At 59.1% G+C, this 15,311-nt stretch overlaps 1 protein-coding gene across 9 annotated transcripts in view; it reads right to left on the reverse strand.

Annotated features, from left to right (window-relative positions):
- FBRSL1 (fibrosin like 1) overlaps positions 1 to 15,311 on the reverse strand; it is a 72,809-nt gene that overhangs the window by 40,596 nt on the left and 16,902 nt on the right. For 8 of the 9 annotated variants that reach the window (XM_057492223.1, XM_057492221.1, XM_036921901.2 and 5 more), the window contains exon 3: positions 1,523 to 1,627. In XM_057492223.1, coding sequence (XP_057348206.1) covers positions 1,523 to 1,627 — 105 coding nt within the window. Of the gene's footprint in view, positions 1 to 1,522; positions 1,628 to 13,314; positions 14,714 to 15,311 lie in introns of those variants that run through there. The other variant, XM_036921908.2, reaches the window with a different exon arrangement.

The raw sequence follows: 15,311 nt of genomic DNA on the forward strand, positions 1-15,311 counted from the left end.
GCTGTGACCCCATGATAGGCCTGTCAGACGATTCCCAGCCTTTGCTGAGCTACTTGGGGGTTGCAGGGAGAGGGGAGGCTGGCCTGCATGGTGCCCTCCCAGGGTCACAGGGTCCACAGGGGACCTCAGGAAGGCTTCCTAGAGGAGCTGGTTTGTCGCCTCTGGGCCTCAGATGTCAGATGTGTGAGCTGGGGCAGGGTGCAGTTGGGGTGGGGGGTCATGGCAAGCCTGTGAGAGCAAAGGTTCAGAGGGAAACTCTTCTGCGAGGGAGGGTGACTGCAGAGTGAGTGGGGGCCTGCCCACTGGATCCCGCTCTGCACACAGCACCCCTGCACAGCCGCGGCTGGGGCCTGCCAGGCCCAGGCCAGCATCTGGGGTCACTGCCAGGCAGAGCCCACCCTGGTGAGCCCCCAGGCACGCTGATAGGGGTGGGGTGCCATAGCTGTCCTCAAGCATGGGCCCTCAAGGCCGCCCATGCTGTGTTCAGAATCTGTCTTCATTCATCCCGCTGGCAATTAGAGTTCCAGCCAGGGCAGCCCCCGCGGCCCCAGACAATTACCAGCCTATTTTCCCATCTTGTGGCAACAAGATCGGAGCCGAGCAATTAGGCCCAACTCCCAGACTCCCCACCCACTGGCCGCTCCCCCAGGCCCCTATTTAAATGATAAAGAGACAACTCATTCAATGGAGTCTCGCAGAAAACCCATCCCTGCTATACTGCCACGCAGATGGGGTCGGAAGACAAAGGCCTCTCCCAGTCACCCCTTCCCCTGGGAGCACCTCCCCAGCCCCACCCCTGGCCCTGCCTTCCTCCTGGGGCCCTCCTTTGACCCCTTCCCCTGGTGTCTTCCTGCCCCCAATCCTAGCCCTTGAAGCACCCAACTCATACCCTCCTCCTAGTTCTGGGCCCTGAAACCCCCGGTGGTAGGAGACACTCAGGAGCCCTGGGGGCCACCCAACTCACCCATTGTGCCCAGATCCCAAGGTGGAGACCTGCATGTCTCCAGGGTTGTCCCCACACTGGGCCAGAGGCCCTCCTATCCCCAGAAACTGAGCTCAGGCACCTGAGAGAGTGCCCACTCAAGCCAGTGTGTGCTTCAGAAGGGCACTCTCATGTCCATGGGGCATCCAGACACCCAATACCCACAGTCTGCCTGAGCCCACAAGCCACCTGGGGGCAGGGGTTACCTGCCATCCCAGCCCTGCCTGCCCCCAGAATACTTCCTGCTGACTTTCCCACACCGTCCTGCCTGCTCCTGCCCCTGCCCCTGCCCCAGCTGGACAGAGGGTCTGCACCCCAGCTCGGCCTCCTGACACTGCCCTGAAGTCCCTCCTAATGGGGAAGTCCCAATTCACAAAAAAGCATGTTTCAATGAAGGCAAAATGCTAATTGCAAATAAAGCCCTTGGGAGACTCATGGGTCCTAAGCCAATAGGGCAGTGTCTGTTGAAGGCTGGGGTTGGCCCAGCTGGCAGCTCAAGGAGCAGGACACCCCGAGTACTCGGCCAGGCTGGGTACTCACATCACTGAGCTGGTCCCGAGAACTGCTCCTGCGTGAGCTGGTGGCTTCGGGGCAGCTGTCCTCATCACTGTTGTGGGCGCCCCCTCTGGACACTGCAACCTTCATCTGAGGACAGGGAGAGATGGATCAGCAGAGACCTGACCTTGCTTTGCTGCCCTGCCTGAGGGGCCACATTGGGGTCAGGTTCCTCACCCAGCCTGAGCCCTGGGCTGGGGTGCTGAAGCCTGGGAAGGGGCAGGGCTTTGCAGAGCTGACCACTCAAAACCCAGAGTAGCATGGACCACACATAGTGTCATGAAGCTGCCCTTAGCTCTGCCTGCCTCCTGACCTGGCAGAGGGTGGACACTCACGTGGAAAGCAGGCCTGTGGCTGCCGGTTCTAGTCCAGGACACCAGAGAGGATGGCGGCCCAGCCCCTAAATGCATATCATGCCCCACGGCAGGCAGTCAGGCCAGGCCAGGCCACTTTCCACTGGGTGACAGGGGACATGCTGAGCCTCTCTGGGCCTCAGCTCTGTGTGCAGAACCAGCACTGCTGCCTGCATGTTGCCGTTGGCACCAAAGGCTTGGCTGCCCTGATTAGACACTGCCCAGATGCAGTTAAGTGGCAATGCAGTTGCAGCCCAGAATCCTGCTCCTGTATTTTACTTGGAAATAACATCAAACCTTACAAAATACAGGGAAAAGACGATGTCCCAGCCCCAGACACTGACCCGTCCATCTACACCCAGGGAGTCCCCCACCCTGAACCACCCATCCTCGATTCCAGGTCCCACCGGCTTCCAGTCACCTCCTGGCCTCCCTCTCAGGATCACTGGGGCCCGCTGTTCCACCACTTCCGTCTCTCCAGACTCCCTGCTCTGGAACATTCTGGCAGCTTTATCTGTTTGTCTGCTCAGAGCATACTGAGAGCATACTGAGGGCCAGCCCACTGCCCAGTCCCTGGTGACCTTTGCCCCAGACACTGTTAATGCCCCTGTGGGACAATGGGGGGACACTGCCAGCCTCTGCTCTACATGGCCTTGTGGCCTGGCATTGTGCTCAGAATGTGCCTCAGTCCCCCACACCTAGCTGTTTTGCTGATAGCATAGCCTAGAGACCCTGCCTGGGACCAAAGGTTAGGAGAGGTCAGCAAGATGCACTGGCTGTGCTCCAGAATATTCCCAGGCCTCTGGGGCACTCCCTCATGGCAGGCTCAGTAGCCCCTCTTGAGGCAGCGCATCCAAGCCTCTGCTCCCCAAGTCTACCCCAGGACCTGAGATGGGAGTGTAGCTCCTAAAGCCACAGGTTGTGTAGGCAGCAGAGTGTATATGACATGACAAGCAGTGTCACTCCACAGCCTGGGGCCCAGGTGAGGCCCGGGGAAGCCCAGGCTTCAGCATACCTTTCCTGTCTACAGCAGGCCCAGGACAGCCTGGTCCACCCAGCAGGAGGCTCCCACCACCCATGCCATCCTGCTCAGCAGAGTGAGTGGTAAATGCACAGACTCTGGGCCAGTGCTGCCTCTTCTGACTGGCCCCAAGCCTCAGTTTCCTCACCTGTGAAATGGGGATGCTGGCTAAGCACCCCCTCACATGCCAATGGGATAAGATGAAGATTCTGTCTGCTGAGCACAGGGCTGGCAATGAGAAGCCACAAGGTGTCACCAGCTGGGCTCTACCTGCCCTGTGGAGACAGGCCTTTCCACCTCAGGGCCCCAAGACAGGTCTCTCCAAATGTGGAGAATATATTGGAGCCTGAGGCCTTGCTGCCTTGCTGGAGGGAGCCCCAGTTCAGTGGCTCTCAAAATGGGGTCCCTGGGTTAGCATCAGCAGTACCAGGCAGAAGCTTGTTAAGAAGGCAAGTGCACATTTCACCACTCCCCTCATCCCAGTCTTGCTCAATTTGCGATTTGAACCATATGCCTTCAGGCTCTCTGGGGGCTCTGGTGTGGCTCCAGTTGAAACCCATGACACTGATTATTACTAATTATCTATCCCCATGAGCCCCACACTCACTGCTCAGGTATAGTAGCTCAGGTCAGATTCCCTGCCTGAGGAGAGGAAGACTGGACCCAGAGACACTGCCAGGACCGGAAAGGCCCAGTGCAGGCAGGGCTGCCATGTGTAGTTGTGCAGGTTGTTCACTGTGCAAAGACCCCCAGTAAGGAGTTAAGGGAAGCAGGGGCTGAACTACAACTCACACAGATGAAATGTGGAGAGAGGACACTACCTTCCACTTCACACACTCATACAAGCTATATCCTCTGAGCTGGGCCCCAGATGGGACACCTTATCCTGACTCTTTGGTGGTGCCCTTCAGGAGGGGCAGGCTGGAGCTTACTCTGGTTTTAGGTCTGAAAGCTCAAATTCCTGGAAAATCCTATAAACTGAGACCTGTGTCCTGGAGACCACCCCAATCCTCGAGACACTGGGATGGCTGGTCACCTCCTTTTACTCCCAGGTCAAGACTCCAAATAGATCAAGCTGGGGTCTGACCATAATGTGGCCTGCCTGGGCTTCCTAGCTGCTCAGTGGCCAGCTACACCTGGGACCAGGGATACCATGTCTCCATTTTCAGCTAGAGCTGGAAAGAAGACCAGAGTACCTGGGCCTTCAAGTCCATATTCAAAGCCAGAGGATGATGTGATTGCCCTGGGAGGGCAGGGGGATCCCCTGTGCCAGTGCCCACCACTGGGCCTTGTGGGCCATCTATCCACCATCTATCCACCCACTCATTCATCCATCCAACCACCCACTCACCCACCACCCACTCAACCCATCCATCTATCTACCCACCCATTCATCAGCCAGCCCACCCACCCATCCACCCACCCACCAATGCTTACTGAATGCCTGTGAACTAGCCCTGTTCTGGGCAGTGAACACAAAAGACCCAAATCCTTGCCCTCCTGAGGCCTACAAAGAGGAGGCTGGCATATGGTTGGCAGATGGTGACAGGTGCTTAGGAGGGACAATAGCAGAAAAGAGGGTCTCATGGAGAAGATGGCACTTCTGAAAGGCGGGAGGCATGTCTCAACTATTGGAAAGAGCAAGGGATAGTACTGCAGGTACTCCCTGGAGGAGGGAAGGCCCAACAGGCACCTGCGGTTTCACACCATGGCTGCTTTCAGCTACCAATAGTTTAACAACCAGCTTGCAAAATTCCTGAACATGCAACAATCAGCTCTTGCAAGGTGGCACACCACCAGGATGTGCCCTTGAACTGGCAGGCCAGGACTCCACCTCCAGACTGGCAGAAGTGTGGAAAAAAGGCACTGCCCTCAGTCTGGCAGGGTGAGATCATGGCCCTCAGAAGGTGGGAAAGGACACTTCCCTTAGACTAGCACGTTTGGGCATGGCCCTGAGACTGGGCATCCCAGGAGGACCTGGGGCCTTGATTTCTGGCAGTAAGAGAGAGGCCATGGCAGCTTGCCCATGGAAAACATCCTCCCCTGACCCCTCCACAAGATGCCCCTCTCCAAGACTGTTCCCCCACAGGGCCCACCAACCCTTCTCTGGAGGAAGCATCTGCCTTCTGGGCCAGCTGCCAAGCGCATTCAGCTGCAGACAGGCAACATGTGGTTCCACTTGGCCACCACTCCTAGGATGGGGCAGTGCATGGCCAGTCCAGGAGATGCTGCTGAAAAGGGGACCAAAAGGTAGAACCCAGAGGTGCCCCCAGGAACCTGCCCCCTGTGGGGGACAGGAATCCACCCATGCCTGGGACGACCAAGGAGCCCTGGGCACCCCTCACTCCCAGCAGCAAGCAAGTCCCCTGGGACTCCAGACTCACACCAAGACTGCCATAGACTAGCACTCACCAGCACACACAGGCAGGAAGGTATACGGAGGCCCTGGACCACCCCCTCTGCCCAAGGGCCCCACATGCACTCTGCAGCAGACCTCCTCTGCCCACATCCAGATGACCAATGCCCATCCACTACTGACACCTGCCCTAAGGTGCTGCATGCATGCCAACCTGCTGAGGCTCCACCTTCTGTGCAGACAGAGCAGAGACACCTTCCCTCAGCAGCCTCAACTGCTGGGCGCCTACAAACTTGGCAAATGCACATGCCACCTATGGTGCCCTGGGGCTGTGCAATGCACGACCTGAACAGTTGTACATGGCAGCTGGGGAGTCACATGCTCACGTGCCATTGGACAGTTTCACCCTGATGAGTGCCATCCCACGAGCTCTTGGGAGTGCAAGAGAGCTCAGACAGGGACACACATGTGCAGGTGCACACGCATATACCCCAGGGAGCTCTGGGTTCCCCCAGTGCCTGGCCTAGACTGAGGTGCTCTCAGACCTCAAGGCTGGGCTGCACCTCAAGTGCCACTGTCCTGGTGGGAGGGTTATTGGGTCCAGTGCCCCACAGCCAAATCCACGACGCCCCTGCAGAAAGCTGCCCCATCCTGTGTGCACATGGTGTGCACACCCAACCTCCCTGTTCCAAGGCCACAGGCCAATAAAGTAGCTCCAACCTTCACTCCCTGCTCCTGATAGCACCCCAGTTTCCTCTCAGGGAGGCCCCTGCCCCTTTGCAAACCATTCCCCCAGGAACTTAAGAACATCATGGGTCTGGGTCTCAGACTTTCCCTAGATGACTAGGGAAATCCCTAGATTTCCCTCCCAGATGACCAGCATGCGTCTGCAACCCTATTTCCACTGACCCCACTTTCTCGGGCCCTCCCCTCACTCCCTGGACTCATCACCCCATGGCTGTAAGCCCACACTGCTGCCAGGAAGCCCCCTCAGGTGTTCCCAGGCCTGGCTGTCCCCCTGAAACACTGACTATTTGCTCTTTCCAGCTGCAACTGGCACCCAGGTCCCTAGGGCTCAGGGGCCTCCTGACTGCAGCACGGGGCAGCAGGAACCCCTCACACAGCACTTGTTTGATTCAATGTGCTGTAGTGTACCACCTCCACACCCGGTTAAGTGTCAAAGCTATGCCCAGGTTTGTGCCCTCTGTCAGCTCCATGGTGAGCCTGGCAGGAACTGACCCACAACTCAGGCAGGTCCATATACCAGGATGGGCTGGTGGGCAGCACCTGCAGGAGTGCAAGAGGAAGTCCCCCCACCTGCTGGGCTGTCTCTCAGCTCCAGGCTCTGCATGCAGCCCCTCTCGGAATGGCCAGTACTGAGAAGGCATTTTCAGGACACATCACCTACTGGTGAAGTATGGCCACAGTGCCTGGTAGGTGACATGCGGGTGTGAGCTCAAGGCTCCAGAACGAGGGACCCAGCTGTCACCAGCCTCTGGTGTCCCTCTCTTCTGGTTGGCTGACCCCTGCTGGGGTTACAAGCTTGGGATAACCCTCTGCACTTTTGTCAACAAGGCTGGGGAGGACCTCCTGGGGCTCTCAGGGGAGTGGGGCCCCCAGCAGGCTTGTGTTTCCCTGCACTAGACCATGAGTGCTCAGTAGGCGAGACTGTCACCTGACCTGATGGCCAGGCACAGGGCAGCAGGGCTGAGTGACACAGTGTTCCTACAGCGTCAGGCCCTCTGGGCCAGCCACGCCCTCCTGCTGCTCCACAGTCTTGCACTGTAGCCCAGGCAGTGGGTTGGTGAGAGCAGAGATGCTTGCAGGTTCCACAAGGGCTGCTGGTGGCAGTGGCATTGCTACTGCCCTAGAACACATGAGGCTCTGGGAGAAACAAGCTGTGTGTGAACCCTGCCTGTGCCCAAGTGGGGTCTCCTAGGGGGATGTGGCTGGCAGCCATGGCCTGTCCACAGAACTCTATCAGTGTGGGCTGAGCAAGGTCCTCCGGGCTCTCCTCCTATCCCTTGGGCCACTCTGGCTGAACTCTCAAGTCTGTTTTGTCACTGTCCCCTGTCCAAAAGACTGATGACCTGATTTAAGCCACCAGTGCTTCCCTCCAGCTGCAAAGCCTCCAGTCACTCCCACAGCCGCCCAGCACGAGTTCTTCAAAACATGTCCTTTCATACCACTGCACAGCTGAACCTCCCCCTACCCCGTGGTGCCCCACGGGAGAGGGGTCCACACCCCCCTACACCCTCCCGCAATGCCAGGCACATGCCCTTTCCCGGGGGTGTGAGGGGAGGCCCTTGTCTCTTAGGCCTCAACCCCAGGGTTGCCTCCTGGGAGAGGCCTCATGGTCCCCTGTCTTAAAAAAGGAGCCCCTCCCACCCAGCTGGGACTGCTGTCCCCTCAGACCCTCCCACTCAACTCCTGTCTGTTTTTCCACCTGGAATTTAAACTTCATGAAGCCAGGGACTGTCATCTACCTCATGTGCTGCTGCATCCCGGGCACAGCAGGGACTGAAGAAAAAGCTCCAAGAAGTGGATGCTGAATGTCGAAAGTCAAGGCCTCTCCCATGGAGGGCTGTGGTGGGTGGGCTAATGGGGGCCTGCCACTCCGCCACCATTTCTCCCAGATCTCCCTCCCAAAGGCACCCCTTGCAAGCTCCCCAGGTCACATAGGCCCCATCTGAGATGGGGGCTCAGGGTTTGAGGGCCTCACTCCAGCACCCCAGGACCAGCATGCTGCTCTCTGTGGCCCCCAGCCCAGACACCGCTGGTGAGGGGACTCGGTGGGCCCAGCAGAAGCCATTCCATGAGGAATGGAGATAAAGCAGTGAACATGATCACTGGAGCAGCACACACATGGCACATGCCTGCTATTAGCTCAGCTTTCCATCTTGACAACCAAGGACATGATCTGGTATTATTGACACCCTGTTTTACAGATGGGGAACCAAGGCCCAGAAGGGTGAGGTCACTTGCCTGAGGCCAGTGGGCTGGGGTTTGAGAAGGCCACTGCCCACCCTCCTGACAGGCCTGTGCCTCGAAGAGCACAGCCCCTGCTGGGAACACACGCCTGCCTCATGCTATAGCGCCGGCTAGTGGCAGCGGGATGCTCTTGTGCCAGCCAGGACCAGCTCAGCCTTGGGCCCTCACTCAGATTGGCTCAAGAATGCACCAGCCCCGAGGGACATGTCACTTCCGCATTGTTCAGATGAGAGGCCAGCACTGAGGGTGGAGGCATCTGTCCAAGACACACTGATAGTTCCCCAGGAATCATCCGCCAGAGGCCACATGTAACAATTCTAGGACACTACCCAGCCCATCTGGCCCCCATCCCATGAGTTATTAGAAAACCCCCAAGGTTGCAAATGATATTAACATGGCAGAAGGCCTGGTGGTGAGGACCACACTGGCACACAGAGCTACCCAGCACTTTCCTGCTAACCCCTCCCTTCCTCCCTGTCTCTCTCCCTCAGCATTTACAAGGCCAGGCTTGGAGCTATAAGGCCTGAGGGGTGCATAGGAGGGGTGAAGGGTGTGCTAGATGAGGGGCACAGGCACAGGAGAGGGTTCTCTGAAGGGGTAGATTGGATAGGAGTGAACCCCAGGATTACTTAGCCAGAAGGCAGGCAGGCCAGGGAAGGGGGCAGCAAGAGGGACAGATCAGGCACAAATAGCCTCATGGGGCATGTCCAGGAGAGAGGACTTTACCCTGAGGATGGAGGGAACCTTCCAGAAGGCTTTCAGCAGGGCAGCGCATCCTTAAATGGGCCCATCCTGCAGAAAGGCAGGGAGACGGGTGCTCAGGAGGCCAGCAGCTGCCACTGAGGATGTCTTCGAGGGAAGGGCAAAGGGCAGATTCAGGACCAAGCTGCCAGGGTTTGAACCTTGGCTCAGCCATGTACCATTGGTCTCTGGTTACTTAGCTGCTACATATCCTCATCTGAAAAACAAGAGGAGTAACAATTTGCTGCCTCATGGTGGGGTGAGGTCGGTGGTGGCCAAGTGTGGTGGTGGGCTGGCCCAGTTCAGGGTCTCTTGTCTCTGCCCGCCTCCTACCTCATTGGTTCTGCTCTCATCTGCACTGTCTCCTGCCTTCTCCAGGTTCCCCCTCTTCTCGTCCTGGTTTCCCAAGGCCACCTTCTTTCCTAATAGGTGTCTGGACAGGCCTCACTCTGCACTGCTTTAGCTGCATCCCCCCCACATTCTAAGGATGTTACTTTCACCTGCTTTGGATTATTTTCTGATGAAACCTCATTCACAGGGACATTGATAAGGTGCAGGTCAAGGGCTGGGTGGTGAGGGCATGAGCAGGAAAGCGTGGCTCTACTGCTGGCCCAGTCGCTGGGCAGATGTGAGGCTTATGCCACGATGAGGGGGCATTTGGACACGTGCTTGGGAGGGGCTGTGCATTCAGCAGTGACACTCTGGCCCTGGCAGCCAGGCCTGCAACCCATGGGAGATGCTGGCTGACCTGTTGGCTCCAGGCTCAATGGTGGGGACTCAAACCACAGGGCTGGCCCAGCATGAGAGAAGCACTAGCATCTCCTCAGGCCAGGGCCCTCCACACCCCTCCTGCCCTGAGCCATGGGTTTTGGAGCATGTGAAGTGCAGCCAGTTTGAACTGAGAGCACTGTATGTGGAGGGCACATGTTGCCTTCCCAGGACCCAGTACAAAAAGATAAGATTTCTCATTGATAGCTTTTATACTCATTGCATGTTGACACGATGCTATTTTGAATATAAGAAGTTAAAATACATCATTATGGTCAATTCCATCTTGTCAATTTCTGATGTGGCTTCCCGAACACCCCCAAACCTGCGTGTGCCCCTCACAGCCCACCAAGCAGCACAGCTCCAAGCCTCACCTGCAGGGTCAGAACAGACATTTAACGAGACCCCAGGACCCCTTCCAAGGTCTGGGCAGTGTTCCTCAGTCCAGCCCCCCAGGCCAGCCAAGTCCACCTGGCAAGGCAGGCAGCTGGCTGAGGACACTGTTTCCTTTGGAACTGCCCTGGCTTTGGTGAGCTGCTGGGGATGTCCCTTGGTTGTTGCAGCCCCTGACCAGGGGAGGAAGGCCAGCCGGCTTCTCTGTCCAGCCTGATGTCAGTGCAGCCAGTGCACCCACCTCTGACACTGAGCAACTGGGTCATGTGCTGCATCTGCAGGACAGGTGCCCCATGGGGCAAGGTAGGGGTGGGCAGTGCTCTGGTCAGGACACGCCCTCAGCACCCACACAGGCCATCCATGTGGAGCCATGCTAGGGTGGCCCAGGGGCTCATCCTCCCTGGAGGGTTTCCAGCATCAAGGGGCAGGGCTTGCTGGAGTGACGGGTGTTCACCTGAAGTCGGAGCCCACCCAGAGAGGCACACATGCACAGCAGATGTGTGCCCAAGGCAGACAAGCTCCTCCTGGGAATTCTGCCAGCTGGTCTGCATGTTCCAGGCAGACACTGGATTTGGTGCACAGACCCCTTTCAAGGACAGGGACCCGTTGGCCTTCAGGGGTCACACAGCTCATGCCCCACCCCTCAGGGCCACTCCTCCCCAGATGAGGTAGACCAGGGGGGTTCTCCTCAGTGAGCACTGCTTGGGTGACTCACCTCAGGGCCACTTTCCAGGTATCAACCTGGACACCCTGGCAGCACACCACAACCACCACTGCCACCCCCTTTGTCTGGGGCTTAGCCTATGGGCTCTGGCCCTCCCTGAGTGGGCAGGGCAGACTACTGGGCTCAGAGGAGGGAAGGGCCCAGCAGAGTACTGCACCCAGGCTCCATATCCATCCAAGGGGAAGCATGGGGCCTCTCTCATGCTCGACACCCCAGACTCACACTCACTCTGCCCCCACTATTTACACAGGGCTGCCCTAATCATTCCACAATGGGGCAGGCTATACCCCATACCCATGGCCTTACATCCAGATCAGCTGCCAGGGCCCAAACTTTTGCCATCAGGCCATGCAGGATCACAGTTATGTCCTTTGGCCAGGAAGGTGGCTCATAAAACTAGAATTAGTCACTGATGTTTCAAAATTGCTGAATACACAGAAAAATCCAGGTTTCCAGCTGCCCTCAGAAGTAAAAAATCTAGCCATGCAGAAACTGTATCTCGATGCACAGCAACGTGGGCACAATATGCACCCCCCATAACATGGCATGTGTAGTCTGGCCCCCCCACTGCAAGTCGATACCTCCCAAAATGCACTCCCCACAGGGCCCAGCACTTCAAACCTGAGGCCAGTTGTAGCCATGGGTGGGTCATGTAGGATTTTTTAGGGCCCTCTGGGTTCAGATGGAACTCGAGCCCCTTCCTCAGCCAGTGATCATGCAGGAAGCAGCTGGGGCCAGGCCTCACCCCCCAGGCTTACCATGGGGCGGTGGCCTCTGTCCCCCTGCCAGCCAGTGCCCTGTCAGCTGTCTTGTTGCCAAGTAGCATCCAAGTCTGGGGCAAATGCTCCCAGGGCAGAAAGGCCCAGCAAGGCAGCGCTGCACCTGCACACCCACACTGGCCCATTTGCAGGACACATCCAGACACTGGCCAGCAGGAGACCAAGGGTGCAGGCAGAGATGTTCACACTGCCACCTGGAAGGAAGGCTTCAACCCCTGCTACCTGCAACATGAGCAGGGGACGGTGGAACACAAGGGGTCAATGACAAGATCTCAGAAAGGCCTTGCAACATCTACAGGGACCCCTTCGAGGGCAGGGGCTCCAAGGGGCAGGACAGCACAGGGGGAGCTGGTCCCATGAGGAGGCCGCCAGGGCAGCTTAGAGGGGAATTATGGTGAGCTGCAGACCCCCGAGCCCATGCCACATGGCACGGTGAGCTATGTCCAGGCCATGCAGCCCCCTCCCCAAGCCCACTGCTCAGTCGGAACAAAACGAATGAGAAGCAAATGCAGATGTGCAGAAAACTGCTGGTCAGAATGAATCACTCTGCGTGTGACACACGCTTGTCCAATCACAAACGCTGATGTTGTAAAAACAATGGCACGGCACTTTTTATTTTCTTTAATCAGAAAAATAAAGTCCCATGTTTCTGAGAGGAAGAACCTGGGTGAGGGCCAGATGCCTGTGGAACCTGCTCTGGGAGTTGGGTTGCTGGGTGGACCCCACACACACCTGGCAGGTCAGGACCCTGGGGGCAGGGTCCTTGTGAGCAAGCTAGAGCCTGGGCCTGGAGCCCAGGGCACCTCTATGGCCTCCGTGAAGGCAGTTAGCACTGGAGTGACTGTCACAGCTGGGTGAACTAGGCATACCTGTCGGGGACCCACCCCAAGAGGCCAATGCTGCTCTCCAGAAAGGGCTACAGCCCCCTCCCCAGGGACCCCTGAAGGCTGAGAGTCAGAGCTGAACTCCCCCTTGTGTCCAGGACTCCGGGGCACCAGTGTGGGGCTGCCCAGAGCCAGGGGTCTGAGACAGCCCTGTAGTGTGAGGTCTGCCCTGACAGAGAACATCCTGGGGGTGCCGCAAGTCAGGAAGCTGCAAGGGCTGAAAGGGAGATGGGGAGGGGGCATTCCAAGAATGGTCCAGATGTAGGGGGTGGAGACAGCCCCCACTTAGTGGTCAGCTGCTGGGGTAGAGGCAGTCCTGGGGGACCCAGTCACCAGCAGCTCCTCTTGGACCACGGGCAGCCCCTTGCATCCCCTCCTGCAGTCACAGGACCCTGGAGGTGGACAGGCTCACCCTTTGCCTAAGGCTGGCTCCAGCTGTGCCCATGTTCTGCCTAGAGGTGGAAATGTACACTGGCCACATGGGATGGGGCCAAAGAGGTCAGGACCTGCAGCTGGCACACCCCAACCACACACCCACAGACCACACAAACATACCACGTGCACGTGCACACACACTCCCTGGAGCAGGCGTGCATGGAGATTTGGACATACAAGGACATGTGGGTACTCTAGAGGCACAAGAGACAATGGGGAAGCCCCACAAGCCAAGCCCTTGGCTGGCTGTGTCCCTCTCCCAGGGATGTACACATCACAGAGAAGCAGGCAGTGGGGCAGGTGTGGCGGGGTGGCAGAAGGCCGCCGGGGTCCTTTCCTCTTCCTGTTGTGGGTGGGCCTCAGCCTGGTAGCGGCCCTGCGGGGGGGCTCCCGCCTCTGCTGAACCCGTTTCCAACTGCAAACAGCCCGGCCTGTCTGGAGAGGGCCTCCAGCCAGTCTGGCAATACATCTCAGCTGCAGGTGAGGTGGCCTTGGCCCTGGCTCTGCCCAGTGCAGCCACCCCTGGGGTGGCCTGGAAAATGGGGATCAGGCTCCAGGGCTCACAGATGGGGCCTGGCGGGCCACTGCAGGGGTGGAGTATCGAGTCCGTCGTGACCTCAGGGGCCTGCAGGGATGGCCCAGAGCCAGGAATGAGAGCTGAGGCTGATGGACCCGAACCAGGTCCAACAGGGACCGCCGAGGCTGGCTCAGGGGCCCCAGGAGAGGCCGGCGGGGTGGGGCTGGGTGTCCCAGGAGTGATGGGCGCTTGGGTATGGGGAGTAATGGCTGGGGTTTGCAGGGCTGGCTAGGGCCCAGCAGGGACTGCAGAGGCTGGCACGGCTGCTCTAGGCCCATGAGGGGCCGTTTTCGTTGGCACGGCTGTCCGGGGCCCAACAGTGAGGGTTTGGGGGGGCCAGGCTGCTCTGGGGCTTCAACTAACTGCTGTGGCTGACTAAGACCCAGCAGTGTCCGCTGGGGGCGGCTGGGCTGGCCCAGGAGAGACCTTCGGGGCTGGCACGGGGCTAGGAGTGCCCGCCGGGGGCAGCAGCACTGGCCTGAGAGTGAGCTGGTGGGCCGGTGACATGGATGCAGCATGAGCAGTGACTGTGGGGGCTGGCACCGCTGGCACTGGGCTAGTAGTGACCGCAGAGGCCGGCACCGCTGTCCTGAGGATGCCCTACTGGGCTGGCTGTGGAGACCTGGGGCTACCCGTGACCGCAGGGACCGGCACCGGTGCCATGGGGCCAGGAGGGACCACAGGGGCCGGCAGCGGTGGCACAGGGCCAGGATGGACCACAGGGGCCGACAGCGGTGCCACGGGGCCAGGAGGGACCGCAGGGGCCGGTAGCGCTGCCTGGGGCCTAGAAGTGCCCACCGCGGCCGGCAAGGCTGAGCCAGGAGTGACTGCTGCGGCCGGCAGGGCTGACCTGGGGCTGGAAGCAGCCGCTGGGGCCGGCAGGGCTGACCTGGGCCCAGAAGCGACCGCCGGGGCCGGCAGGGCTGTCTCGGGCCCAGATGTGACCGCTGTGGCCAGCTGCGCTGACCCGGGAGTGGCTGCTGGGGCTGGCAGGGCTGCCCAGGGTCCGGGAGAGCCCGACGGGGCTGGCAGCGCTGACACGGGGCTGGGAGTGACCCCTGGGGCTGGCCGGGCTGGAGCTGCTGCTGGCGCTGGGCCGGGCCGCTCTGGTCCCAGTGGTTGGCTGGGAGCGGCCCCCCTTCTGGGGAGCACACCTGCATGGAAGAAAGAGCATGTGTCCACCTGGGCAAGTGTGCCTGCAGACCCCCCATCCAGCCCGGGCCCCTGAGACATGCTGCCCCCTCACCAGCAGCCCAATCCCAAGGGAGTTGAAAGTAGAGTGTGAAACACCAAAGAACCCCTCTCTGAGAAGAAGGCGCAAACCAGTGAGTCCCAGAAAAGGAAGCTGCAGTGCTGAGCCGACACCTAGGACAGAAGACTGCTCTGGGAGAAAGACCCCACCCTGTCTCCTGCTCCATCCTGCTGGGCTCTGGGTCACAGCAAGCGTGGCCCCTCCCACCAGGGGCCCACTCCTACAGCTGCAAAGGCCTGGTGGGGCAGCTCCTCACACTTGGACCATCAGCAAGTCACGGGACCCCTCCCCACATCTCGCAGACACTGCATTGCGCAGAAGTTTAGCAGATGGAGAGCACCCAGCAGTGCGCCTGGTCCCCACACTTACAGACCCACTGGACACCCTGTGGTCGGCGGAGCCTGACAGACGCAGTGGGGAGACGGGGCCAACCTAGCAGCGGGTGCACCCTCCTATCCACCTGAGCCAAGCACACACTCCCCCTGACAATTCCTGGGCTC

This window comes from Manis pentadactyla, chromosome 14 (assembly GCF_030020395.1).
Source record: "Manis pentadactyla isolate mManPen7 chromosome 14, mManPen7.hap1, whole genome shotgun sequence".
NCBI classification, from domain to species: Eukaryota; Metazoa; Chordata; class Mammalia; order Pholidota; family Manidae; genus Manis; species Manis pentadactyla.